This window comes from Neopsephotus bourkii, unplaced genomic scaffold, assembly GCF_033783945.1.
Source record: "Neopsephotus bourkii isolate Nb327-2 ecotype Australia unplaced genomic scaffold, CSIRO-AGI_Nbou_v1 NB_1637, whole genome shotgun sequence".
NCBI lineage: Eukaryota > Metazoa > Chordata > Aves > Psittaciformes > Psittacidae > Neopsephotus > Neopsephotus bourkii.
In genome coordinates this window covers 9,365,474-9,392,659 of record NW_026902112.1, presented here as the reverse complement: position 1 = coordinate 9,392,659, position 27,186 = coordinate 9,365,474, and the positions used below count along the sequence as shown (strand labels likewise).

Below are 27,186 nucleotides of genomic sequence, written 5' to 3'. Positions count from 1 at the left end.
GTGATCCTGCCCCTTTACTCTGCTCTCATGAGACCTCACTTGGAGTATTGTGTGCAGTTTTGGTGTCCTCAACATAAAAAGGACATGGAACTGGTGGAACAAGTCCAGAGGAGGCCACGAGGATGATCAGGGGCTGGAGCACCTCCTGTGTGAAGACAGGCTGAGAAAGTTGGGGCTGTTCAGCCTGGAGAAGAGAAGGCTGCGTGGAGACCTCAGAGCAGCTTCCAGTATCTGAAGGGGGCCTATAGGGATGCTGAGGTGGAACTCCTCCTTAGGTACTGTAGCGATAGGACAATGGGTAATGGGTTAAAACTTAAAACAGGGGAAGTTTAGACATGGTCTGGTGTGAAGTGTCCCTGCCTATGGCAGGGGTTGGAACTGGATGATCTCAATTTCATTTCCAACCCTGACTATTCTATGATTCTATGATTTCAGTATCTGAAGGGGCCCTATAAGGATGCTGGGGAGGGACTCTTCATTAGGGACTGTAGTGGTAGGGCAAGGGGTGATGGGTTCAAACTCTAACAGGGGAGTTTAGATTGGATATAATAAGTTCTTTACTGTGAGGTTGCTGAGGCACTGGAATGGGTTGCCCAAGGAAGTTCTGAATGTTCCATCCCTGGCAGTGTTCAAGGCCAGGTTGGATGGAGCCTTGGGTGACATGGTCTAGCGTGAAGTGTCCCTACTCATGGCAGTGGGGTGGAACTTGAATGATCTTAAGGTCCTTTCCAACCCAAATGATTCTATGATTCTGCAGTCAAACACTGCCTTGATACAGATCTGCTTTCTTTACAATTTTGAATACTGAGTTGAGTTTGGTTTGTTAGGGCAGTGAACCTCAGGCAAGTGTTCTCTGTTTGGTTCTGTTCTGTTCCCATTCCAACAGTGCTTGATCTTGCCAGCCAGTCTGATGAACATTAGATGAATAGAGATGTTAACTGATGTGAAAATAATTGGTTGAATAGCAGAGAGCTCCAAATGCTGCCATTCACAGAGGGAGAAGCTGTAGTGAGCTGCTCTCTGCTGAGCATGCACCCTAGACACCCACAGGAGCTCTGTCTCTAGACATAACCCTTAGAGATAGCCAAGCTTTGCCAGTTCATCTTGTAGGCAGTTTATGCCTTTATTTTTGTTTGGATAAGCTTGAGTGGAAAAAATTACCCAGGCTTTTATGTGCCTCCCCGTTGTACAGAGCTGGTGTTTAACTCTTTATTCCACCAGGCTTTGTGATTCTTGCAGTCGACTTCACTAGGAGACAGGCTCAGCCCTGCAGGCAAAATGAAAGCAAGAACTAAATGCCTTGATACAATCCAAAAGCTTCTGACCTTTTTTTCCTTCTCTCGCTTTCACAAAGCCGATGCTGATATTCAGTAGTTGTTCAAACCAGGCTGAAATTGAGCAGCCAAAGTCATACAGTAGAAAGAACTTGAATTTCCTGGGAGGCAAAATACCATTTCTTAGCTGAGGGCCTTGGCTTGCCTGTTGCTGTTGGGGAAGTCTGGGTTTTTCCTGGTTAGAATGCGTATTTTAGCAAGATAGGCAGTGCTTCTGCATGTTCTTAATAGCAACTGATCATTTCTTCTTAAAAATCAATGTTGGCTTGTATGGTCTGTGATAGCTGTTAGCATCACTGCTTACATGGTGAGTACTGTGCAGATACGATCGCTGTGTGTCAGCATGTGCATTTTCCACAAGAAGAAGAACATTCCCGTTCCACACTCCTGATTTCTGACAGATGTTCCTTACCTCAGTGAATGCTATAATCTGATTGGCATTACTTAAAACAAATTATTTTACATAAGTGGTACTCAGATACCTACTTAATGAGTCTAAAATGTTGCAAGTATCAAGTATCAAGACCTATTTAACATTTCCAGGCTTTTTTGGGGTTTGTTTTTCCTTTGTGCCTTGTTTTCGGTTCTATCCCTGCCCTTCTTCCCCCTCCAGCTGAAATTTGGGGGTTTATTTTCTTTAGAACACAAATTTATGCTTTTGGGTTTTGTTTTTTTTTGTGCAGACAAAACTGATTCTGTTGTTTGAAAGAGGAGAGTGAGCGTATGTCTCTACTGGTTACTACTTACAGTAACAAATAGAACTGAAGTAATGCATAAGCACTCAAAAGCATCAAGGAAACACTTGGTTTACTTTGAAACATACTTACTCAGGTAGTAAAAGATGGGGTAACTTCTAAAATGGAATTAAAACAGTCTCATGCTATGCAGTATGTTGTCTTCACCTTCGTTTTGTAGCCTCATATTACAACAGGGAAGTATGTCCTTGAGGAGAATGATTATAATACTCATGTCATAGAAAGGGTAGCTGTAACCAGCTGACAGCATCTCTTGACACTTGGATTGATAATGTGTAGTAGTCTCATCTGTTAAAAGTATAAAGCAAAAGCCAAGTCCATACATTCTGTTTATTAAAAGTCTCCTTGGTAATGCACTTACCAGTTGCTATTTAAAGGGGTTTGTTTTCAGGAATAAAACTGAATTTAAGCCCAACCATTTTTACCTCCTGATTTTTTTTAGCTAGATTCTGCAGAACATAATGGAAGGAACGCAGGGGTTTATACATGACACCCGAAAGCACAGAGCAAACCAGCTAAAGAAAACTACAGCCTTCTGTTTTGTAATGAAACACGAGTGACTTGCGCTCAAGGTCATCAGAGAAGCCTCTGGCAGAGCTGAGCTGGGTGTGTAAAAGCAGCTTTCCTGCGCCGTGAGCTGCAGCTTGAACCAGAAAGGCACCAGTCCTGTATCTGTGCATCTTCTGCAGGCACACAGCTGCAGCCATTTCCATGTTTTGCTTTATTATTGAACGTAAATACAATCGACCTTGTTGCTGCAACTGTTTGTCTGGCTGCGCAGCACTTAGGGGCTTTGCAAACTTTAAGGCGGGGGGAAGGAAGGCATCCAGGCATGTCTTCAGTTCCCTTTGGCTTTCTTCAGCCCCAGAAAGAGCTTTGTGCCTGCGCAGTGATGCAGAACATCTGATGGGCCTGGTTGTGGCCTAATCTCTCTCCCCTCTTTTTTCCCCCCTCCTCTATTTTTCTCCTTTAAACAGAAGAGAAAGCGGTATTAAAAGCAGCATCTGTATTTATCAAGAGTTCTGACACACACCACTGCAGTTCTACTGCCAGTGTATTGAGCCAGCACGATGGTAGTGTTTTAGGTGAAGAATGGTAATTAAACACACGCTGTTAGGAGGTGTGTGCTGCTCCAAGTAGGCAGATAGGTTAAGTTGAAAGCTGCTGGCTTTAGATTAATTCCCATTTGGTTACAGTCTTGGATAAGCCTTATGCCTTACTGCTGAGTGAGAAAAGATTACCATGGAATATATAAAGAGCTTTAATGATCAGTGTGAGTCCTGTTGAGTTTTTAAATACGTATTTTAGCTGATTCAGTAGTTTCTGAGTGTCGTGACATCTTTTGCTAGGAGCAAACCGGGTCTTTTTTCCCCTATCCATATGCTGTGTGAATCCTGTTTATAAACATGGGCTTTTGCAATGCTTGTACTTGCATTTTAAAAGAGAAAATAGATTGCTGTGGGCAGTCTTGATGTGAGGTGCTGCAAGTTGAGAAGGAACAAATGCCATGGAGTGTGCAATGTGTGCTTGGGGTGACCTTTGCCTTCTGGGTATATAAAGTCTAAGGAAGTGTGTTACATGTATAGAAGTGTATAAAGAAGCCCTGGTTTTAGAGGAGGGCTGGTTGTGGTGCTGTGTAATTACTGGCATGGGCTGTTATTTGCCCTTTATTTAAGGCAAATGAATGCTGCCAGGGTTCTTTCATCAATATTAATCAATGATTTCGGTAACTTCAGTGATAATTTTAATCATTTAGCCGATGATAATCAGTCATTTCAGTAACGTTGTGGCTGTGAGGTGAAGCAGGCGGTGCGGCAGGCTCTCTTTGGGAGCTTGTGGCAGTTCCGCGTCTTCAGGGTGCCGGGTGCTTTTCCCAGCACCGGGTACAGGTGCAGACCGCCTGCAGGCGATGCCAGAACGCTGGTCCTTGGGGGGAGCGATGCGATGCGGTGGGCCCCGAGCCCGCAGAAAATGGCCGGGGCGCAGGCGGCTCTGCGGAGCGGGCCGGCTCGGCTCTGAGCCGCGGCTCCGCGACTGCGGGCGCAGCGAGCAGAAGGGGCAGATTAGCATATTAATGTGGCGCTCGCTAATCGCCTTCCCTCCTTCCTCCCCGCCTCCCTCGGTGAATGGAGGCAGGAGCACGCTCGCTCCGCTGCCCGCTTTCCCCCCTCCTCGGCACCTCGCCGCCGGGAAGGGATGTTCCGCGCTTTCCCTCGCCGAGGCGTGAGGAGATGAAGCAGCGGCGCGGCCTCCCCCCGCCCCGCGCCCGGCCGCGCTGAGGGGCCGCGCTGCTGCTCCTCGCTTGAGGACCGAGCCCGGCCCTCGCCGCAGCAGCCCCGAGCCCGGACGCTGGAGCCCGGAGCCTGGCGCGGTCCCCGCCCGCTGTGTGTATGTGGTGGCTGGAGGTCGCCGGCCAGCAGGCCCCGGAGCGAGCAGGTGCCATCTGTATGGAGAAGAGCGGCTGCAGCCCATTCCCGATGTGCTGGGCTAAAGGTACACGGACCTTTACATATATATGTTTTATGTATTTAACCCTTCTCCCCCGTTAATTTAACGTTCTACCACCTGTGGGTCTAGAGGGTTTTTACCTATAAAGCTATAAAATAAGCTATTTCCATGCTGGTCATGTGCTCGCAGCCGAAGCAGCCCGCAGGATCCTCTTCACCTGACAGCCGTCATGCGCTGGGTTTTTCTCCCTTTGCTTTTCAGAACGTATGAAACTGAGGAGCGCTTGAGCTGTGTTTGGTTTGTAAGGATCTGACGGATTGGCTTTGTGTTTGATCTTTGTATGTTTGAAACCCCGGCGAGTGGGATTCTGCTTTCACTCACCTGATGGATGGAGTAGCTGGGAAGCGCCTGATCGCAGGTAGCATTTGCAGTGAAAGACTGGCGTCTTTTTACTCTCTGGCTTAGAAACTGTGACCCCTCTTCACCTCCCCAAAAGAGACAATACCCAGCCACAAAGCATGCATTTATTACAGTGAGAGGGGTTTGACTCGAACCATGGAATCATAGAACCGTTTAGGTTGAAACCGAGGCTTAATTAGATGGACACATGAAACTCATTCCCATGATTATCTTAACTTGCATCCCAGGACATGAATATTTACTCTGTTATAATCTGAAAGGTATTTGTATGTTTGTGTTGTGGGTGGGAGCGTACGGGGATTAAGCTCGCAATTCTGTTAGTAGCCAAGGAGTCCAATCTTCCTTAGATGGCAAGCAGCTAAAAGGTTGTGTGCTGCTGGTTGTAAGCATAGCTTCCCTCGTGTTCCCGTTCATTTCAGTGTGCTTTCTTTTTTGGAAGAGGAGCTGGCAGTGAAGTATTGCGTCACCGTAACCTTGGGTCACAGACAGAGGCAGTTACTGCACAAGTTCAGGGGAAACCGATCTGAACCCAGGCTTTGGTTGGCGTAGCTCCTGATGAGTTGTCTTGGAAAGAAACAGCAATAAATTTACTGGGAGTTTTCACTGCGTTGTTGCGTGGAGGAGGCACAAAAGGAGCGTTTAACACTGCCTTTGTCTTGGATGCTTTCTGCACCTTGCTGAACTGTTCAGACTGAACTGGCATTTGCCCCACACTGACATATTATAGTAGCACACGTAGTAGAAATAACTTAAAGAGAAGAAGTTACAAAACGTGGCCACCACATCCTAGTAATGCCCCATGAAGTACAGAATCTGTCAGTAGTAGTTAATAAAACAGTGAGTAACTGTAGCTGGAAACAAAGCTAAAACCGGTTATGCTTTGCTTTTAACAGAACTTGTTTGCCATGAAGGGGTAAGAGCCATGCTTACTCTGGCATGTTGTAAATTAGACGGTTTAGGTGAATTTGGGATTTTCTCCTTGTGAGAGTCATAAACAAGGTGTTGCCCAGAGCGTAGCTTCCAAAAGTAGGGAGGAAAAATCTTTCCAATGAAAAAACAAGTTGCCACCATCTGTTAAGGCTGGTTAGAACTGGGGGTATCAGTTTCTCCCTCCTGCTCTAGCACCAGAGGATGACTGCAGCAGGGATGCTGCTTCTCACAGAAGATGGCTGTATTGGGCATTGATAAAGGGTATTGATTCCCCCACCCCCCCCTACTCCAGCAACCAAAATGAATGAAAACTGATCCGTCCCTCTTGCCCTGGTCACCAGTAAAGTGTTGTCAACACACAACTTGAGGGCACATTGCATCTCCAGCCTCCTCTGCCCTGAAATGGAGACCAGCCATGTAATGTCTTATTACTCCTGCTGGGGGGGGGGGGGCAGAAGGGGGGCACCAGGAGTTGCATAAGAGGACAAAGGCACCGGCATCTCCCAGCTGCCAGCTCTGGGGATGGTTTCTAGAAAAAGGCACATCTCAGCCTCCCAAAAGAAATAGGACAGATGAGAACTAGCTCGTGCTATATTTGTCATTGAATGGTGACCATTCCTTAGTTGATGAATACTCTGTGTACTGTTCACCAGCTTAACCTTAGGGAAATGAAACGGGTCTGGCCTACTTTGATAAGGGCTGTGAGATATCTACAGTCAAAGAAAGGTAATGTAATTTAGTGTGGATGGCTTTATTCCATCTCTTTGGCTTTTCTGTTAAAAGCTTCAGGTTACCTGCAGTAAAAAAATGGATAAAACTTTTACAAGTATTTTATAATGTCTTAAAACGCGATCGTGATGTATAGAATGTGTTTTCTTATGCATAACTTCTCTCTGAATGGTCTGTTCTCCTTTTGAATGCAACAGTTTAAGCTTTTGGTGTATTAGGTGTGATATTGTAGCCAGTGTTCGCCTTGGAAATGTTTCAGTGAATGTGCTCATACAGAGTGTGCTTCTGCTTTGGTTTTAAGTGTTCTTAAACCTAATATCTTCAATCTTTATAGTGATATTGTGAAGACCTAATTGCAGCCGATTCTGTGTCTGTAGAGCTGTACGAAAGGATAACTTGCTTTAGAGAGTATTCCTGTAATCTGTGTTGCAGCTTTTGCCTCCTCTTTATGCTAAAGTCCAGTCTCAGCAGTGTTGAATTCAGTGATGAAGTCTGCATCTGTCTGCTCCGGATTTAAGAACAGCTTGATTGGCAAACCAAGAGAAAAGTGTGGATTTTGGTTACCGACACATTTGTTCTCAGCAACTGAGTCTGTATTGCTTCACTTCAGTCGGTAGTGATAGGAGTTAAACATGTTTGGCTGCTTCTCCCCCCCTTTCCCAAGTAATCTGAAACTTAAAATCTCTGGTCTTTTGGAGTAAACAGCTTTGAGGCTGGGTTACAGCTCTGGGGGATGCTGAAGTGGGTGTCCTGGTCCCTGAGGAGGCAGTTCTTGTTTTCCATCTCAGTGCTGATAATTTATGCCAGTATCACACAGGGCTGCTTTACTGCAACAGTAGACTGGAAAAGTAGTCCTGGGTCATTGAACACCTCTAATCTTTGGTAATTTCATTGACGGTACAATGTATTGCACTTTGGTTTAGATACTTTTGCCAGTGACCTTTATTCCTGTGTTGCCTGTGGCAGTACCACTTTAAGCTTACAAAATAACTCCGGGAAAGAAATGTAAATGTAACAGTCAAGGATAGCTGGGGATGGCTCTGCTGAATAACTGGGAATGATCGGAATTATCCCCCAAAGAAGGAGGAAGTTTCATGAATAACTTCCATGCGAAGAGCTCTGTTTAATAATTCATGAACAGTAAATGGATGTGATGTTGTTAATGTCCTGTGAGTAGTTGGTGAAGGGTGATCACAGCCGTCGAATTCAACCCTTCAGCCTGACATGAAAAGCTCTGTGCTGTCTGAAGAGAAGCAAACCTAGTTCAGTCCAAACCCTTGATTAGGAGAAATAACTGGAAATTTAAGCTAGTCGTGTTGTGAAATATATTTAATCATGTGGGAAGGAGTTTTACCCTGTTTATTGCAATCTCTTGATGTTGCAATGTGGTTTAAAGTGATAAGCAATTCCAAGTTCAATGTCTTTGGATTTTTTCCTGGTGAACCCTGCTGTTCCAGGAGCTGTGCTCAGATGGAACCTGATCTGCTGAGTGTAAGCAAGATGGCTGGATACAGAAAAGTTCAGTGCTGTTTCTCCTTCACCTCAGTCTACTGTTTTTTGTTAAGAGAATACCCGGGTGATAATTTTGAGTCCCTTAGATTTTTAGGTGATAGGTAACACTGAAAGGGACATAGTGATAAAAACAGAGTAAAGAAAATTGCTGTTATTGCGAAGGTGGACAATAGTCTCCGAATCAGGATTTCCTAACTTTTTAAAATAGATTATATATAAACCATAGAAATATAACAGTTATTGTGTATTAAGAAAGAAGAAAATCCCTCCTGTCAGCATGAGTGTTCTGCTGCACCTTCACAGTGAGCTCCAGCTGAGGTGAGTGGAGGGAAGCACCCAGTCCTGCTCTTCTTGTGGATCTACAGTGTAGTTTGGGAATGTCATGAAGTGCTTTTCCTTGGTTTCCAAGGGCCTAAGGACTGGGAAAAGAGTTCAGTCTGTTATTTGGCAGTCTGTTGTTAAGATTCACCGCTTTGTCTCCATCAGCTGCTATGGCACATCAGCCGCTTACTTCCAAAAGCATAAATCTGCCTGAACTTGTGTTAAACCTTATTTGCTCAGTGGCTTCTTAAGGTGTGAAAGTTGTGAAGTGTCGAAGCACCTCTTGATTTGTGTGTAGAAAAAAGAAAGCCAGTGTTAATCTCATCCAACCACTGCTTTTCAAAGGCAGTTTCAAACCATTCCTGAGATACCTGTGTCTATTTAAAATAGTCTGGAAAAGCCAAGGGAGTTCTTCCCTGCAGTGTTACAGCATTGGTATTCTTCAATATGTATAGGAAGGATGCAGCTATGAGAGTACTGATGGATTCCCATCAGGGTGATTTGTTTCTTATTCAAAGACTACTGGAATAGAAAATGGAGCTTCAGATATCCTTACAGTAAAGGAAAGCAGTGTTTTAGTGCTGAGGTGTTTCCTGTGTAATGGAGATGTATGATCTTATCAGCACTGTAGCACCTGGTAATGAACCCTGGAGCCAGTGTCACATGGAATTCTGAGCTGCCTGGGAAGAGCTTAAAACTGGAGGCAGGAAAACAGAATGTTTTAAATACCCGTTGGACGATGCAGTAGGAAAAGGCTGAAGAGCAAAGTCTGGAAGTCAGCTTTTAAGAGGATGCATCGATGGGACCGTTGCTTTTTTGCTGGAAAGTTAAACAGGAGCTTGTGGCCTGAACAGCTTTTTTGTTCAGTTTATATTTGACAGTTTTGATCACAAGTTGCACTGTGTGTATGTATATATATTTATTTCCTACATGGCACATATATACACAGATGTGTGTGTGCACATGCATGGACGCAGCATCATTTTCCATACCCTGGGAACAGCGGAGGTAGTTCAAAATCAGCATCCTTAGCCTACTGGAGGTGGTTTCTTACCTGGTTTTGCTGTTTTAGTGAATGTAGCTCACTGGGCTTCTGATCTTCATGCACAGCTTTTATTGGAAGGACTGTTGTAATAAAATACATATAATGTATAGTATTATGTATATTATTATGTATGTTGTTATTATATGCAATAGCTGGTGTTTGTAAGCAGTATATCAGCTTGTCTAAATCCTTCCACTTGCTGAAGTGTGGCTTAAATGAAGCAGTTGCAAATTCATTGGTAAAGTTTCAGTTTAACAGCAAGAGTTTGTAGTTTCACTTACTGTGAATCTGGAAAAAGCACCTCACTGGTATCCTTAAATTCATGACCTGATGGAGATTTGTTCATGGTAATCTACTAAAACCTCGGAGACATCTTAAATTAATACACAGCCTCACATTGCAGTAGGCAAGCCCATGCATGCTACTGGCTTCTATAAACCAGCACAGGAAACAGAAGACAGGCATAGGGAAATGTGTTTGTGAATATGAAATTAAAACAAGCTCAAGTACAGCACCTCATAAATGTGTTTGATTAAAGCACCTACAAAAATACTGTGGCATTTAGGGAGATGTCATCATCTTGCAGAATAAATGAGATCACTCCAATAGCTACTCTTGAATCTGTGTTGAGAATGATGCCACCTCTTCATGACAGGTTGTAAGGGATGGGGATTGCTGGGGTCAGGGAGGTAACTGTTGGTTGTCCAGCACTGACGTGATGCTTCGTTTACTGACACACAGGAAGAGGGTTGGATTTTCCTCTTCTGATACTGAATGAGAAGTAATCCTGGGTGGAATTCAATCCTGCTGAGTCATTTCATTGACAGTAACCTGTAAACAAACTCCATTCTTGTGTATGATAACCAAGGTTTGTTCCTTTGCCAGAGATGTTGCTTACTGCTTTTCCCAGGCACCATCAGTGCTTCCCAGAGTAGTGTTTCTCCTGCCAGTGATTTCACATCCATAGAACTAAGCACTAAGGGTTTGTCTTGGTTTTTGTATTTAAATTGGACTCACTTTGCTTTACTGAGGAAATTCGTAAGGAAAACCAGCTTTTTGCATGGCCTGAGCCTCATCTCAAGTACAGGAAGAAAATCAGTGTGTGACCTTCAGTGGCCATCATTTCGTACAACTGCTCACAGCAACAAAGCACTTGAATGAGGAGCTGCAGAGAGTCTTATATCAACACATGAAGAGCATAATAAACAAGTGTGGCATTTTGAGACTGAAAGCTGATCTTTAACTTCAATTTGATGTGCTGTAGAACTGAAAGACCCATTTTGTCAGGGGGAATTGAATAGTCTTGACTTTCCCTCTACATGCAGTGTTTGATGGTCCATCATACATGAGTTGAACAGGCCCTGAGTGATGCGGCAGTTCCATTTCAGATTGGAAGAGGTTATGGATACATGTCCAGAACACTGATGGAAAGCTTTTTTGTTTCTCAACCTTGTAGATGATACAGATCATCTTCACTGCCCAGTTACTTACAGAATGTGATAAGCTGGGGCTGTCTGACTAATGATTAATGGTGGTGCCTTCCAGTCACTGCAGGCTTTGTGCAAGTTACTGTGAGAATCTGACAAAGCCAATTCTACTTAAAATTGTCAGTAAACCCAGACTTCTCTTCACTTGCATCCCAGACTGGTTTGTGTTGGAAGGGACCTCATCTAGTTCCAATTCCTGCCATGGGCAGGGACACCTTCCACTAGAGCAGCTTGCTCCAAGCCCCTGTGTCCAACCTGGCCTTGAACACTGCCAAGGATGGGGCAGCCACAGCTTCTCTGGGCACCCTGTGCCAGCGCCTCAGCACCCTCACAGGGAAGAGCTTCTGCCTAAGAGCTCAGCTCAGTCTCTCCTCTGTCAGTTTCAAGCCATTCCCCTTGGCCTGGCCCTACAGGCCCTTGTCCCAAGCCCCTCTCCAGGTTTCCTGCAGCCCCTTCAGGCACTGGAGCTGCTCTAAGGTCTCCCCTTCAGGAGCCTTCTCTTCTCCAGGCTGCCCCAGCCCAGCTCTCTCAGCCTGGCTCCAGAGCAGAGCTGCTCCAGCCCTCGCAGCATCTCCATGGCCTCCTCTGCACTCGCTCCAACAGCTCCAGGTCCCTCTTGTGCTGCTGCCCCAGAGCTGGATCAGGACTGCAGGGGGGGTCTCCCCAGAGCACAGCAGAGGGGCAGGATCCCCTCCCTGAGCTGCTGCTCACGCTCTGGGGGTGCAGCCCAGCACACGGGGGGATTCTGGGCTCAAGCGCACACTGAAGCCAGGTCATGGGGAGCTTCTCATCGACCAGCACCCCCAGGTCCTTCTGAGGGCTGCTCTCAATCCAGTCTCTGCCCAGCCTGGGCTTGTGCTGGGATTGCCCTGACCCAGGTGCAGGACTTTGTACTTGGCCTTGTTGAACTTCAGGATGCTCTCCCGGGCCCACCTCTCAGCCTGTCCAGGTCCATCTGGATTGCAGTACTTCCCCATGAAGCCGGACTGGTATCTTTATTGCAAGGCACAGATTCCCATGCTGCTGGAGTTTTCTCCTTTTATAAGTGTATAAAGTTACTGTATCAGAGAACGTTATGGTCACAAGTAGTTGCAGGGTGAGTAACAGACTGCAGTCCTGTTAAATCTCTATTTCTAGGGAGGAGGAATGGGAAGGAACTGCATGTATTCCTGCAGCCTCTCAGCTGGCTTCTGAAGATAAGGGACAATAAGATTGAAGCTCTTCTTGGAGACCTTCTGATATTGCATTTGCAACTCAGCAATGGTCCATTGTCCTTGCTGTTGTGGGGAGGTTCCAGTGGGAATCATGTTCCTGAAATCCTAGTGTGTGCAGCTCAAAGCGGGTTTTGTCTGGTCTGTGACATGATGGTCCCTGCAGATAAACTGCAGAATTGCAACAAAGATACTTTAGAGTGGAGCAGCTTTTTCAGTGTGATCATGAGGGCTGATTCCCACACAGCAGCTTGCATTGCCAGGCAACTTCAGCAGCAGCTTTTTGTCCATTCAGGTGTTTGATTGCAATGGTCTTGCCTCATACTGGTAGAAATCTAAAGGCCCGATGTAAAGGTCTCTGATTTAGGGTTGTCAGTAGCTGTGCCTCTCCACATGGAAGCATTCATGTCCTCCATGTCCATCCCAACCCTTTACTGAGGGTAAATGTACAGCCCAGATGGCTCCGTGGGAGTTGTGTGCCTGCCCTTCACGCAGTGGTGTTGCAGTGCAGTGCTGCATTTATCATGGGAGTGGCAAAGGAATCCATGATGTGCACCCTGAGCTGTTCTGAGCAGGGTGAGCTCTGGCACAGAGGTGGTCTGAGCAGATAGAGATGGTGCCTGGCAGCTCACCAGTTAATATGTGATCAACTCACTGTAGGTATTGGCAGTGGGGAGGCTCTGCTCGATGTCTTTAAATCTGTGCTTTCGAATACTAAGGGGTTTCTTGCTCTAGTTATAATGGGAGGATTTAATGCCTGGGGTTTTCTTACACAGAGGTAGGGAAATGTCATTGTCCTGCAGCTGTTCTCCCCTTGAAATGAAGAATTTGCACCTTCGTACTTTTGTTACTAAATGCCTTCAGCCCCACTGCTTTTAATTCTGTTTTTAACATATACACTATATAGATTAGATAATGTAAAATATGCAACATTTTATATAGAGATGAGATTTCAGTGATTTTTGTTTTGATGGTTCACAAACAAAGTGACAGGAGTTTGAATTTAGCAGCCTTCCAGTAGCTGAAGGGACCAAGAGGGATGATGAGGAGCTTTTTACAAGGGCCTGTAGGGACAGGACAAGGGGGAATGACTTTAACCTGCCAGAGGAGAGATTGAGATGAGATTTTAGGCAGAAGTTCTTCCCCTGTGAGGGTGACTCTATGATTATGTTTTTTTATATATATTTATATATATATATATATTTATATATATGTTTATATATATTTATATATATAAATATTATGTACTCTCTTGTAGGGAAGTTTTGCTTCCGAGGCATATGTAATGTTTCAGCCCTAGAAAATTTGTATGAAGCAGGAACTCATCTATAATCTTCTAACTTACTACCATACAATTCTGGCATGGAATAGTTTTCCTTCCTTTTATTAGACTTTCTTTGCTCTTTATATCCAATCTGTGCTTGGTTCCAACAGAACTGGAGCAGTTCTCTTGGAAATGAAAATGCTGCCTTGTTCCTTTCCTCCACTTCTCAGCTGAGGCTGTAGATAGGATGTAGGCTATTGTCCTTCTGTGTGTGTGGGGACAGTCAGCCTGCTGTAATGCCATAAAGCTGCTCATAAAATGTGTCCTTTGTGACTGACTGCAGGTATTACAGGCTTGTAGGGCTTGGTCCTTCCAGGTGTTGAATGTTTCCTCCTTCCTTATCCATGTGCTCATGTGTATTTTAGTGCTTATCACCTGGGCACAAATTCACTTGTATGGTGACACCTGCTGTTTTCCAGGAGATCCATAGGTGTGCTCATTGCTTTGCAAAATCGAGGCCATCCAGGAGAAGCGGATCCTGAGCACTCTGGGTTGTTGGTTTGTCAATTCATTGGGGCTGTGGTGGAATTTGGCACTGGATTTTTGATGGACTGTTATTCATGGCTTTGATCGCCGCTCCTCTGTGTTCATTTCCCTCCCTTCCAGGCCACAGAGCTGCTGTTTGTTTTACCCCTGGGAACTGTTTTGTTGGACCTGTAAGAGTAGATTACATAAATGTTCCAGCAACTTGATGTAGAAGTTCAGAGCTTTCTGTCAAAACAACGTGTTCTTAGGAATATTCCCAATGTGATTTGTTCTGTCTCTCTTCAATCTTAACAAACAAACTAGGAGTTGAAGCCTCTCCTGCAGGAAGACCTGGAAGAATCTACAAACCCTATCCAAAAGGTAGAGACATTGATAGAGACCTTTGTTAAATGCCTCATAGAACAAAATAAACCATCAAGGTAAATCTGTAAGTTGAAATCTGTGCTGTGCAGCAACACAATTCTCTTGGACAGAGCATTGGGCAACATGATCTAGTGTGAGGTGTCCCTGCCAATGGCAGGGGGCTGGAACTAGATGATGTTAAGATCGTTTCGACCCAAACCATTCTATGATTCTAAGTATGCTTATAATGACACAATTGCTGTGTGCAAGGGGAAATGGGAGATGTTTTTAATGGATAACGTGGTACAACATAAATATGAAGTAAAGAGAAAGTGAAACAAGTTCTGTGTTTAGGTTCAGTATTGGTTGTTTTTGACTCAGATATTTGAGCTGTTTCTTTTGATTAATGAAGGAAATGAAGACACTTCACTTGTTTGCTTTAAATAACACTGAGCATGCATTGGGGTGAGGGGGGTCTTCAACAATTCAAGTTGGCCAGAGAGACCTCAGCTCTGGAGAATCCTGCAAGTAATAGAATCATAGAATAGTTAGGGTTGGAAAGGACCGTAAGATCATCCAGTTCCAACCCCCTGCCATGGGCAGGGACACCTCACACTAAACCATCTCACCCAAGGCTATGTCCAACCTGGCCTTGAGCACTGCCAGGGATGGAGCATTCACAACTTCTCTGGGCAACCCAGTCCGGTGCCTCACCACCCTCACAGTAAAGAATTTCCTCCTTATATCCAATCTAAACTTCTCCTGTTTCAGTTTTAACCCATTACCCCTTGTCCTGTCACTACAGTCCCTAATGAAGATGCTGCTATCCAACCTTCAGCAAAAGGGTGGTAGGGGATAGTTTTAAAACAAGGAAATGGGGATAGGCTGTGCTGCCACTTTGGCAGGGAAGAAACCTGCCCCTATCTGTTCCCAAAGGCTTATTTTTCTTACAGCAACACCCTTTTGTGTGTGTCTCCCTTCTCCTACCAGGCACAGCAGTGAAACAGGCTGTGCAGCTGAAGTTCTTGCTGGAAACAGCCTTTTTTCAGCAGAAGAGTGGAGCAGGGATGTTCCCAGTCCCTTCATCAACTGGCATCTTAAATGAGGAATTTGTGTTGCACATTAATTGGAATTTGCTTTCTTAAACCTTTCTAACACTCTGCCTTGGAGTAAATGGAAGATGGTGGCTTGGTGGGGGGTGTCTTTGTTTAGGGGTTTGGGGTTTGGTGTTGGTTTTTACCTGAGGCATAGATTTTACCATGAAGTCTCATCAAGTATGCTGCTCTGTATTCCTCTTTATCTTCTATTAACTCCTGAAAGCGGGAAAACTCATTTCCTTCTGGAGTGCGAAAACAATTTGCAGCTTATTTCTTTGGAGTAAATCTTATTAACTCTTCATGTCTCAAATCTTACGTTGATGTAAAAGGAACATTGTCTCTATAAACCCCAGCAGCAGGGCAGTAGGTGCATGGTGTCCACAGGGACAGTTCCTTGTTCAGGTGGAGCAAAACTGTTCTTGAAGTGTGACCAGCTCTGCTTTTTGCTCTTTGCTTCTCTCCTCACCTCTTTTTGGTGGCTGTCATTTTGTGAGCAACGTTGGCTTTGCCAGAGGAATGGAGCTGCGTTGTAAGGGAGCTTTTTGAACGCCTGTCATCTGTGCAACTCACTGCACAGTGAGTGAAACACTCTGCACCTGGTTAAAATGGGATGGAACCATAGAACAGTTATAGAATCATACAATGGTTTGGGTTTGAAAGGACCTTAAGATTGTCCAGTTCCAACCCCCTGACGTGGCAGGGACACCTCACACTAAACCATGTCACCCAAGGCTCTGTCCAACCTGGCCTTGAACACTACCAGGGATGGAGCATTCCCAACCTCCCTGGGCAACCCATTCCAGTGCCTCACCACCCTCCCAGTAAAGAACTTCTTCCTTATATACAGTCTGAACTTCCCCTGTATAATGTCTCAGACAGATGCTGAGTATCTAAAACCCGTCCTTTGACATTTACAAACTCTTGGGAAATAATGGGAGGTTGGGGTGCTTGTAGTGCCACAGACTGTGCCAGGCATGTTCAAATTAACCTTTTCCTTTAAACTTCATTGTAGTTACTTATTGTGTGTTCAGATGGTCTCTGGCCAAAGAATTCCTTGTAAAAGGTAATGTAGTGCTTCTGCCACCTCTTCAAATTCAGACCCCTGGCTGAAGATGGTGCCATGATAGTCAACTGTGAGATGCTTTGTTGATTTTGGTGCAGATTACAGATGCTCATCATTGCCTGTATCAGAAGCAAACAAGCTCTACTGGTCTATCCTGTTCCCCAGGAATGCCATCAACTTCTGCCTATGTCCAAATCACTGGAGTTAAGAATTTGATTGATAAGAAAGTATCAAATGATAAACTGCTCTCGTACCAGAACTACTGTAATGTCAGTGAACTCTGCTACTAAACAAATAAAAATTGTAAGTCTTTTGAGTAAATTAGGTAATTGTACTATTCCTTTCCTTTCAGATTCATCATAGAATGGTTTGGGTTGGAAGGGACCTTACGATCATGCAGTTCCAACCCCCTGCCATGGGCAGGGACACCTCACACTAAACCATGTCACCCAAGGCTCTGTCCAACCTGGCCTTGAACACTGACAGGGATGGAGCGTTCACCACTTCTCTGGGCACGCTGTGCCAGGTCCTCACCACCCTCACAGTAAAGAACTTCCTCCTTACATCTTACCTGAACTTCTCCTGTTTAAGTTTGAACCCATCACCCCTTGTCCTATCGCTACAGTCCCTTGTAGCCCCATTCAGATACTGGAAGGCTGCTCTGAGGTCTCCATGCATCTTCTCTTCTCCAGGCTGAACATAACTACAGTGGAGGAGATCCTCTTCCTCTTCTACCAGTGCTTTGCCCTCCCTCCTTCTCTTCACCCCTTTTTTGACCAGGTACTGAAAATCAGTAGGTGCTTTTTGATAGTTCAGTGTTGCAGGCTCAGAGCTGTCACATTTGAGTGGCAAATGATTCATACAGCTGGGTTTCTTCAGCATCCACTGCATTAGAGACTGTTAGAGAACCTTTTAATACCCACTCAGGTGCCTGTTGCCCAAACCGTTCTGAATTTGCTGCTGCCATCTCCCTCCATCTGTTGTCCAGTACCTCCTGTTCAGGGTCCAGTTCATCCATCATCATGGACTAAATCACTCCAGCTTTTCCAGGTTCTCTTCTTTGCCCCTTAATCCTTTTAGTGCACTTCTCTGGGCAGTGGTCAAAATGCAGTGGAAATCCCAGTGACTTTCCTGCTCTGGTTGTACCTTGGGGTTAAAATAGAATGAAGTTAATCCGTAGCTCTCTGTTGGGAAAGGGTTGTATGATGCTGAAGATACAAGACATCCATCTCTTGCTTTAATAAGCACTGACAAAACTTCTTCCAAGTTATAAAGATCCTAATTTCAGGCTAAAATGCATAATGCAATGAAATAGTGTATCCTTCAGTTGGAATAGTTAATGATGTCTGTGTCATTTCCCCTAAAGCTACCTGCTGGACCAGTTTGATGGAGGTTTGAGTGACAGGAGGCACCTCTGACCTGTGAAATACTGCTGCTTGGATAAAAAATGCACTATTTGTAGTGGGGAGGGTGTATTGTCATACCAGCATTCTGGTTTGGTGCAGAAATGGATGTGTTTCCTACATATTAAAGCACACCTTCTCCATGTTGCAAGGTTGGTTTCGTCTTTTCTCTCTAGCTACTGTGAAATAGTTCTTTTAAAATGAATTTAAAGTTATTAAGAGCACAGATTGCAAATATACAAACCCTTTTTGCCTCCTGAAGGAGAGGTGGATCCTTTAGAAAGAGATTTTGGGGCCAGGGATTACTCAACATTTGGAAACCTGCGCATGTTTAACCCCCTCAGATGGCTCTTTCTGTGTGTTCTGATGGGGAGCTGCAGGAAGATGGGATGGAAAGCTCTGGTTTGTGGAACACAACTTCATTTCTCACCACCTACTGGTTCTGCAAATGGTTGGATTGTGGGGCACAAATTGCGTATTTCATCATTAGGATGTGGTGGGGAATTGATGTATTATTTCCAGGGAAAGAATGGAATAAAAATGCTGTATAAAGTAACAGTTTCATCTTTAGGAGTGTTCTAATGTTTCTCTGTGATCTGATATAATAAGATGCAATAAGTTCTTGTGGAAGTATTGAAACCTTACTCAATTTCTTCAGGCTTGCCCTCATTTTTTGACCATGAAGGTGTCACACCATCATCCCTTGTGTGCTCTGTCCTCACCTGATGGGGACAGCACACACTGGTAATGTGCTTAAGCAGGTTGCTGGTAGATCTGTTATTATGGTTGTGCTCAGTGGGGCTGCCAGAGAATGCGGGAAGTGAATTTTACTCCTGATCTTCCCTCAAAACATGCAGCAATTGAATACTTGACGCTTCCGACCCCACTCCAAGTTGTTTGCAATGAAATGATTCCATATCTGGATTTGTTCAGGCGGACTGAGATGGATGACAAGAGCCACCACACACAGCTGCTTTAAAGCAACAGCCTGGAGCTTGTGGTGGCAAAGGTTGTGTTGTATTGATTGCCTGTGCAGTGTGAAGCATGGCATAGTTCTAACCCAGGATGCTTGATATGCCCAGAGGAGAGAGGAAAGCAGTGCCACACATGCTGTTGTGGAGTGCTTGTGAGGTGTTCCTGCATGATTTCTTCAACAATTTGAACTGACTTAAACCAATGAAGCTGAATTGTAACAGAATTTCTCTTGCTGTAGGGCACAGATCCAAGATACCTTAGCCTTTGGAGAACAAGGGCGTATAATATAGGACAAGGGGGAATGGCTTTAAACCAAAAGAGGAGGGAGATTGAGATGAGCTCTTAGGCAGAAGCTCTTCCCTGTGAGGGTGCTGAGGCGCTGGCACAGGGTGCCCAGAGAAGCTGTGGCTGCCCCATCCCTGGCAGTGTTCAAGGCCAGGTTGGACACAGGGGCTTGGAGCAACCTGCTCCAGTGGAAGGGGTCCCTGCCTGTGGCAGAGGAGTCCCTTCCAAACCAAATCATTGTATGAGTGAAAGAGTGGAGGTCCTGGGTTTGGGTTCAGCCCTACCCAGCATGCCCAGAAGATCCCCCAGGATGAAAGCACTGTTAGAGAACCAATAAATCTTATGTGGCACAGGGCAATATGGAATCATTACTATTGATTCCAGAAGTCTGGAGAGGGCTTTGATGTAGAGTTTTGAGTGATTTAAGTGTTTTAAGTTGCCTTTTTAAGGCTATGTCGAGTTTTATTTTGTGTTTTAAGTTAAACTCTTGAAATGGGCCATGGAGTATATATCTATTCTAGCTTGACTTAACCAGAGTATTGAGACTTAGCTGAGGTTTGGCCTTGTGTCTGTTTCATGATTGTGTCAGTACCTGAATCCTGGAAGCCACCAACTGGTGTCTTACCAGGCATTACCCCTTTAACTCAACCATTAAGTCAAATGCCACCTTCAAGAGGGCTGCTTCTGCTTTCTCTTCTGTCTTTGGCTGCAGTAGATGGAGACTTGGAGAAACAAATGCTTAGCTGAAGAATGATGCAGCTGCTCTTTGGGTCCTCAAACACAGCACAGAGTCTTGAGGAGCCAAGAGCTTTGATTCTTAGGAGAATCCAAAGGAATATCACATTGTTCAAGATCATACGTGAGGAGGCACTTAGTTCCAGCAACCCCAGTTCCAGCAACCCCAACTGTGAAAGTCACTTTTCTACTGCGTGTATGTAGAGATGCACTGAAGCATGATACCAAAAACCTTGTAATGTGGCAAACTATTACGGTCAGTGTACTTTGAACTTCTGTTCGAGGACCTGAATAAGAGTCAGGTTACTCTTCATTTCTGCCTGTAAACCAGAACCTGTAGTTACTGACTGTGGGGAACACTTGAGCCAGAGCACAGTGAAGTAAAGCTTTACAGGTCATGGAGTTTTGTCAAGGCCGTTGTCATGCAACACAACAACATGGCTGTTGGCCTGCTCTGTTCCTTTCCAGCACCCCAGTGCCTTTATCTGATGTCTGCTTCTGGTTGCAGCTACATTGAGGTTAAAATGGAAAGGCCTAGACAGTGGAATGTTGTGTAGGGCTGGGATGCTATTTAGTCACATAAAACTAGGAAAGACAGGTTTAAAGTGAGACCTGTGGAATCACAGAATGGTTTGGGTTGTAAAGGACCTTGAGATCATCTAGTTCCAACGTTCCCTGCCATGACCAGGGAAACCATAGCCAAACCCAGTCGTATGAAGCTATGCTAGTGCATAGCCAGTATACCTCATTGCTTTCTTTAGCTCCCTCTGGTTTCAGGCACTTCTGTTTTTTAATATCTGAGCCCTACACTTTCATTATCACTAATTCTAATTAGTTTCTACTACTCTGGAAAGACAGTAAATTCCCACTGCTTCTATTTAGTTACAGAGATGCTGAGAGGAAGAGCTTGTGTTATGTAGGGCCTCCATAGGGCAATATTTCAGTATCAGAAAAGATACTTGAATTCGTATGGCTTCACTCTCATGTTCTGATGTCCACAGGAAGGCTGCTGCCAACCAGAAGTGCAGCTTCAAAATGGAGACACTTAACTGAATTGTTTGTTCCATGCAATCACAGCATGGTTATGGTTGGAAATGACCTTGAGATCATCCAGTTCCAACCCATTGCCGTGGGCCATGTTGGCCCTGGCGGTGTTCAAGGCCAGGTTGGACAGAGCCTTGGGTGACATGGTTTAGTGTGAGGTGTCCCTGCCCATGGCAGGAGGTTGGAACTGGATGATCTTAAGGTCCTTTCCAACCCAGACTCTTCTGTGATTCTATATAAGGGTAGATGAGTGTTTGCTTGGCTATCAGTGGTGCCAAGGAGCCACAGCACAGGTTCAGAGCACTGTTGAGAACTCAGCAGAGTATCCAGCTGGATACTTTAGTCTAATTAAAGCATATACAAACACTGATTTTCTTTGTATTCCCAACACAACTGATGTTTCCTCCCTATTAAATTTTTAAATATTAAAAGTAGGAATGAGTGCCAACTCCAGAGGGAGTTGTTGATAGCACAGGTTATGCAATGTTACAATTAAAATTGGGTTAAACTTTGTGTGTGAGGTATGTTGGGACTTAATCCTGTGGGATCAGTGCTGAGAAGGATGGGTACCATTTTGAATGTTGTAGGATGACAAGAGGGCAAGACATCTTCATAGAATCCCAGATTGGAAGGGACCTCAAGGGTCATTTGGTCCAACCTGTCCAGGCAAAGCATGACTGCATGGCCCAGCACCCTGTGCAGCTGAATCCTGAACATGTCCAACACTGGGGAATCACCACTTCCCTGGGGAGATGATTCCAATGGTTGATTGTCCTCACTGGGAAAAATTTCCCTCTTGTGTCCAGTTGGAATCTCCCCAGGGGTAACTTGTGCCCATCATCCCTTGTCTTTTCCATTTGATTCCTTGTAAAAAAGGGAGTCTCTGTCTTCTCTGTAGCCACCTTTTAAATACTGGAACATGGTGGTAAGGTCACCCCTGAGCCTTCTTTTCTCTAGGCTGAACAGACCTAGCTCTCTCTGCTTTTCCTCAGTGGCTTCCCAATCCTTGGATCAACTTAGTGGCCCTTCTCCAGCCTGTCCACATCTTTTCTGTATAGCGGGGACCAAAACTGAACACAGTATTCCAGATGTGGCCTGACAAGTGCTGAGTGGGACATAAACTTTATCTCTGCTGGTGATGCTCTTTGATATAACCCAGCATCCTTGGGGTCACATCTTGGTAAATGTGAGCTGCTGCTTTGCAGCACTGAGAGTTCATCTGATTATCAGTACCCTGAACCTTTCCTGTTTCTTCATTCCAAGGCTCAGTGCCACCCAAGGTCCAGGCTTCTGTAGCACTGAGCAATAGCAATGTACAGGTCCTTAAGACAGCCTGTACATGGAGTATGCCCTTGTTTCAATTAGTTTAGATGATGCATACAATTTATTAATTGATTGTTGCTGTGATACACTTGTAACAGGCCGAAGGTTGTCAGGCTGCTTTGATTCATATGCATCTTTTAGTCCGTGCTTCTGCTGAATTCCTCTTCATGCGCCCCTGAATGTTTCATCTTCTAAAACACGGGTTGCCCGTTTGCAACCTGCATTGTTAAACGTGTTTTGACATTGGTCTCTATTATCTTTTCCTGTTTGCTAGTGTATTTCTATAATGTTTAACTCTGCAAAGAAAGAAAAACCATACATGTGTGCTTTGGACTGTATTGAGATGCAGAGTTACTGTTTAGGAACTGTTCCCTGAGGGTAAAGGTGTTCAGAGGAACATGGATGTAGTGAAACATTTGGTTTGTCAACTTAGACTAAAATAGATACTAAAAGCTCAATCTTGGAATGGTTTTAATGTGGCTGCGCAGGCTGTTTTATACTTTGACGTGAGGGCCTTGATCAGTGCTTTTGACTGCAAAGAATGTACTTAAAAATGCATATATGTAGATACATACCTGGAGGAGTAGGGCGAGAGCAGTGGCCAGGAGGAGATCAGAGAAGAGGCAGCAGGAGAAAGAAATGCATTTTTGGGTGCAGCCATAGCAGATATTAGCAAGAAGAGTGAATACAGCTGAAAGTTGTCTAAGGTGGAAAAAAGGATCATTGCTTTTCTCTTCTGCTTTTGAACATCAGCATTAGCTGAAAGACAGAGAACAAGAAAAATAAACTCAGTAGAAACAAACAGGGACTTCCCAATGTGATTTATGGAAATAGGTGAAATTATTCACTGTTTCTGGAGGCAAAAGTGATGATAATAGGAAAAAATTACCCTTTCTCCTCTCCTTTTGTGTTTGTCCCTAATTTGAAATCACATCTAATGGTTTTTATACAATCATGGAATGGTTTGGGTTGGAAAGGACCTTAAGATCATCCAGTTCCAACCCCCTGCCAGGGGCAGGGACACCTCACACTAAACCATCTCACCCAAGGCTCTGTACAACCTGGCCTTGAACACTGCCAGGGATGGAGCATTCACAGCTTCCCTGGGCAACCCATTCCAGTGCCTCACCACCCCCACAGTAAAGAACTTACAAGTTTCACCTTAACTCATTATCTTTAAATGTGTAAGGAGATGTTAACATCAGATAAATGCAAAACTCCTTGTGCACACCAAGCACGTTCGCTGCTTCTGGCCTGTGGCATGTACATGTTCTAGGGGTGCTGCTTTGAGCTTTTTCCACTGTTCCATTGTCCTGATCTTCTGGGAACGGTACTGTTGCCATAACCAGGCACTCCAAGTCTACACCCATGCCACAGAAGCATCTGATTGCATATGCTGTGACTGTTTTCTTAGAAGACACGTGTTTTTTAAGTGCTGCCAAGAAGGATTTCAGCGAGTGACACACAGCATGTCCAACAGTAAGTGCTGGGACCAGATCTTATGATAAATATATATATAAGGAGATTATAGAATCACAGAGGGTTGGAAGGGACCTTAAAGCTCATCCAGCTCCAGTCCCTTGCCACAGGCAGGGACCCCTTCCCCTAGAGCAGCTTGCTCTAAGCCCCTGTGTCCAACCTGGCCTTGAACACTGCCAGGGATGGGGCAGCCACAGCTTCTCTGGGTGACCTGTGCTAGTGTTCTCACTGTAAGGAGGACAGTCTCTTCCTTACATCTCATCTCAGTCTACCTTCGTTCTGTTTAAAGCTGTATGAAGTGAATGCCATATGAGATGAATACCATCTGAGATGGCATGTCGAAAGTCAGCAATGTGCTGACTTCTAACACAGGCTCCTGAAAATACAAACCTTGTCATGGGGAGCACAGTTAAACTTGTACTCAGCATCCTTCCTTTCTGTGAGGTTCAGATAGTCAAGTTAATATTTGCAAGGTGAGCTACAGCAGGATTTAATACGAGCTGTGAAAATGGATTGAGCTTGAAATTCATGAGACGTTTACTGTGTGATGTGAGATGGATTATGGAGAATTCCAAGGAATTTAGAGTGTGAAATAAGAATTTCTTCTTAATTGCCAAATTGCTGAGGTTGGAAGGGACCTTTGGAGATTTTGGTCCAAGCACCCTGCTCAGAGCTTGGTCAGGGCTGTGTCCAGTCATGGTTTGAGTATCTCCATGAGTGGAGACTCCACAGTCTCTTTGGACAGCCTGTTGCAGTGTTCACCTACCCTGTGTACAATCATAGGATTGGCTGAATTGGAAAAGACCTTTAAGATCTTCAAACCCAACCTTTGCTCAGGGACTGCTGCCAAGTCCACCACTGACCCATGTGTTCAAACCTTTCTCTTCTATTTAAATGGGAATTCCTGTCACATTTTTGCCCCTTGCCTTGTGTCCTCACTGAGCATCACTGGGAACAATCTGGCTCCATTTTAACTGGTATTTACACACATTGGTAAGATTCCCCTGAGCCTTCTCAAGGCCAAACCATTCTCTTATCTTCTTGTATAACAGATGCTCAAACCCCCAAATTATCCTTGCGGTCCTTCACTGGAGCATTTCCAGTATGTCCCTGTCTTGTACTGGAGAGCACAGCACTGGGCACAGCGCTCCCAATACCCCTCACCAGTACTGAATAAAGGAAGGATCACCTCTCTCAACCTGCTGTCAATACTCTACCTACCTTTGCTGCAAGGGCTCCTGGTTGGCTTGTTGTCCCCCAGGGCATCCAGATATTTCTCTCTGAAGGTGGTTTCCAGGTTGGAACTGGGTGATCTTTAAGGTCCCTTCCAACCCAAAGCATTCTGTGACTGTCAGACTTGTCAGACTTGTCAGACTACTAAAGCAGCTTTGTTCATGGATGCAGGTGTAACTTAAAGGCTTTTATTTCTATTTAATAGCATTACTATTTTAAGTCTTGTAGAATTATTACACCAGGACCAGAGAAGAAATGAGCTCTGAATTTTTATTGTCTTTTTTATAGATTCTTACATTTTTAAGAGATTTTATAGATTCTCACAGGTTTTTATAGGTTTGAATTGAGATGGACTAAGTTATTTTGCAGAAATGTGCCCTTTAGCTCACAGATGTTGATGCCTTCAAGCCTGAGATGAGAAGTTGAGCAATATTATAAAATGTCGTATCGACAAAGGACAAGGTGAAGTCATAGTGTGAGTGATTACAGCCTGGTTCCATGTGGCATGAGCTGGGGAAGGCTGTGGTGTTGGCCATCTGCCAGTGCTACTATGAGGAACAGTTCTGTTTAGGTTTTAATGCATTATACAGCTGCTAATGGAATGGTTTGGATTGGAAGGGACCTTAAAGCTCACCCAGTTCCAACCCCTACTGCCATGGGCAGGGACCCCTTCCACTAGAGCAGCTTGCTCCAAGCCCCTGTGTCAAACCTGGCCTTGAACACTGCCAGGGATGGGGCAGTCACAGCTTCTCTGGGCACCCTGTGCCAGCGCCTCAGCACCCTCACAGGGAAGAGCTTCTGCCTTAGATCCAACATCCTTGTATCCAAACTTTTTGCTTTTAGCTAATCTAAGTCTACTTTTTTAGTTGCCTGTAGTGTTTTTCTGCTCCGTAACAGCATAGTACTTGTCTGTTAATACCAAAGGTACTAAAGGTACTCTTTTAAACTGAGATCTGTAAGGGCAGGATTAAAAACCAGGCTGGTTTGAATTTAGAAGAGCCTAAATAAGCATCTTAGCCGTGGAATCTTAACTTTCTTTGCATTGTAAAGCAACCTACTTGTTGTAAACTGCTTTTTTAACTCTCCTGGCTGGAGAGCAGCTCTGCTTTACAAAGCTTTGGCCTCAGGCAGAGTTTTACAGTCACATTACAAACTCAAACCCAGGGGCTGGCTTTAATGGGAATGTTAATAGGTCCATAACCAGAGGGTACAGCATGTGTTTCTGTAGCTTGAGCTATGCCATTTATTGTTCTTTTGGTACCTCATAAAGCAAGCATTGGGGTTTTTAAAAGAAATTATAAGGAACCCAATGATGATCAAATCCCGAAGGAAAACTGCTCTTCTGATTTTGCATAGCGGTGGTTTCACCTTTTAAAACCTTTGTCCCATAAAACCTGGTGAAAACTGACAATGCCCTGTACCCAGTACAGGCAGTGTGATGTTTGATTCAACATGTTCCCCTCAATGTGATGAACAGCTAAATGATTTTAATAGTGTGTTGTTTGTCCACTCAAATTCCACCACCTAAGAGCACTTTTGCATGTAGAAACTGATGTCTTCCATCACTTTCCTGTTTGCTGCTCCCAAGGGATGCAGATTGTGCATATTTAAGCCTGTGGTCAAACATCTAAATGCTTGTTTTGGTATTTTCCTGTAGCTTTTCTCCTTATTCTTCTTCTGCCAAGTAAAACCTGATGAATGTGTCTGTTAGTGGATGGAATACAGTGAATTAGGATTAAAACAGGCTTCCTTTTAGTTCTCCTTTACTAAAATAGATACTTGTCTTGGTTTAGTTTGTAGCAAATCTTCCTTGCTTAAGCTTGAACTAGAGCTTAGAATCATGGAATAGTTAGGGTTGGAAAGGATCTTATGATCATCCATTTCCAACCCCCTGCCATGGGCAGGGACACCTCACACTAAACCATGTCACCCAAGGCTTTGTCCAACCTGGCCTTGAACACTGCCAGGGATGGAGCATTCACAACTTCCCTGGGCAACTCATTCCAGTGCCTCAGCACCCTCACAGTAAAGAACTTCTTCCTTATATCCAATCTAAACTTCCCCTGTTTAAGTTTTAACCCATTACCCCTTGTCCTGTCACTACAGTCCCTAATGAAGAGTCCCTCCCCAGCATCCCTATAGCCCCCTTCAGACACTGGAAGCTGCTCTGAGGTCTCCATGCAGCCTTCTCTTCTCCAGGCTGAA

The 27,186-nt window shown here is 44.6% G+C and overlaps 1 protein-coding gene and 1 long non-coding RNA gene across 25 annotated transcripts in view; one reads left to right on the top strand and one right to left on the bottom strand.

The window, feature by feature from the left end:
- The window catches only part of PTK2 (protein tyrosine kinase 2), a 201,829-nt gene that overhangs the window by 56,241 nt on the left and 118,402 nt on the right, over window positions 1-27,186 (top strand). For 11 of the 24 annotated variants that reach the window (XM_061374203.1, XM_061374193.1, XM_061374191.1 and 8 more), the window contains exon 1: window positions 4,203-4,582. The exons of 2 other annotated variants lie outside the window; for them this stretch is intronic. In XM_061374203.1, the coding sequence (XP_061230187.1) occupies window positions 4,480-4,582 (103 nt within the window). In that variant the 5' untranslated portion in view covers window positions 4,203-4,479. Of the gene's footprint in view, window positions 1-4,200; window positions 4,583-6,470; window positions 6,614-27,186 lie in introns of those variants that run through there. 11 more of the 24 variants (XM_061374202.1, XM_061374199.1, XM_061374198.1 and 8 more) reach the window with 5 other exon arrangements.
- The window catches only part of LOC133223477 (uncharacterized), a 254,198-nt gene that overhangs the window by 119,416 nt on the left and 107,596 nt on the right, over window positions 1-27,186 (bottom strand). The gene's annotated exons all lie outside the window — the stretch shown is intronic.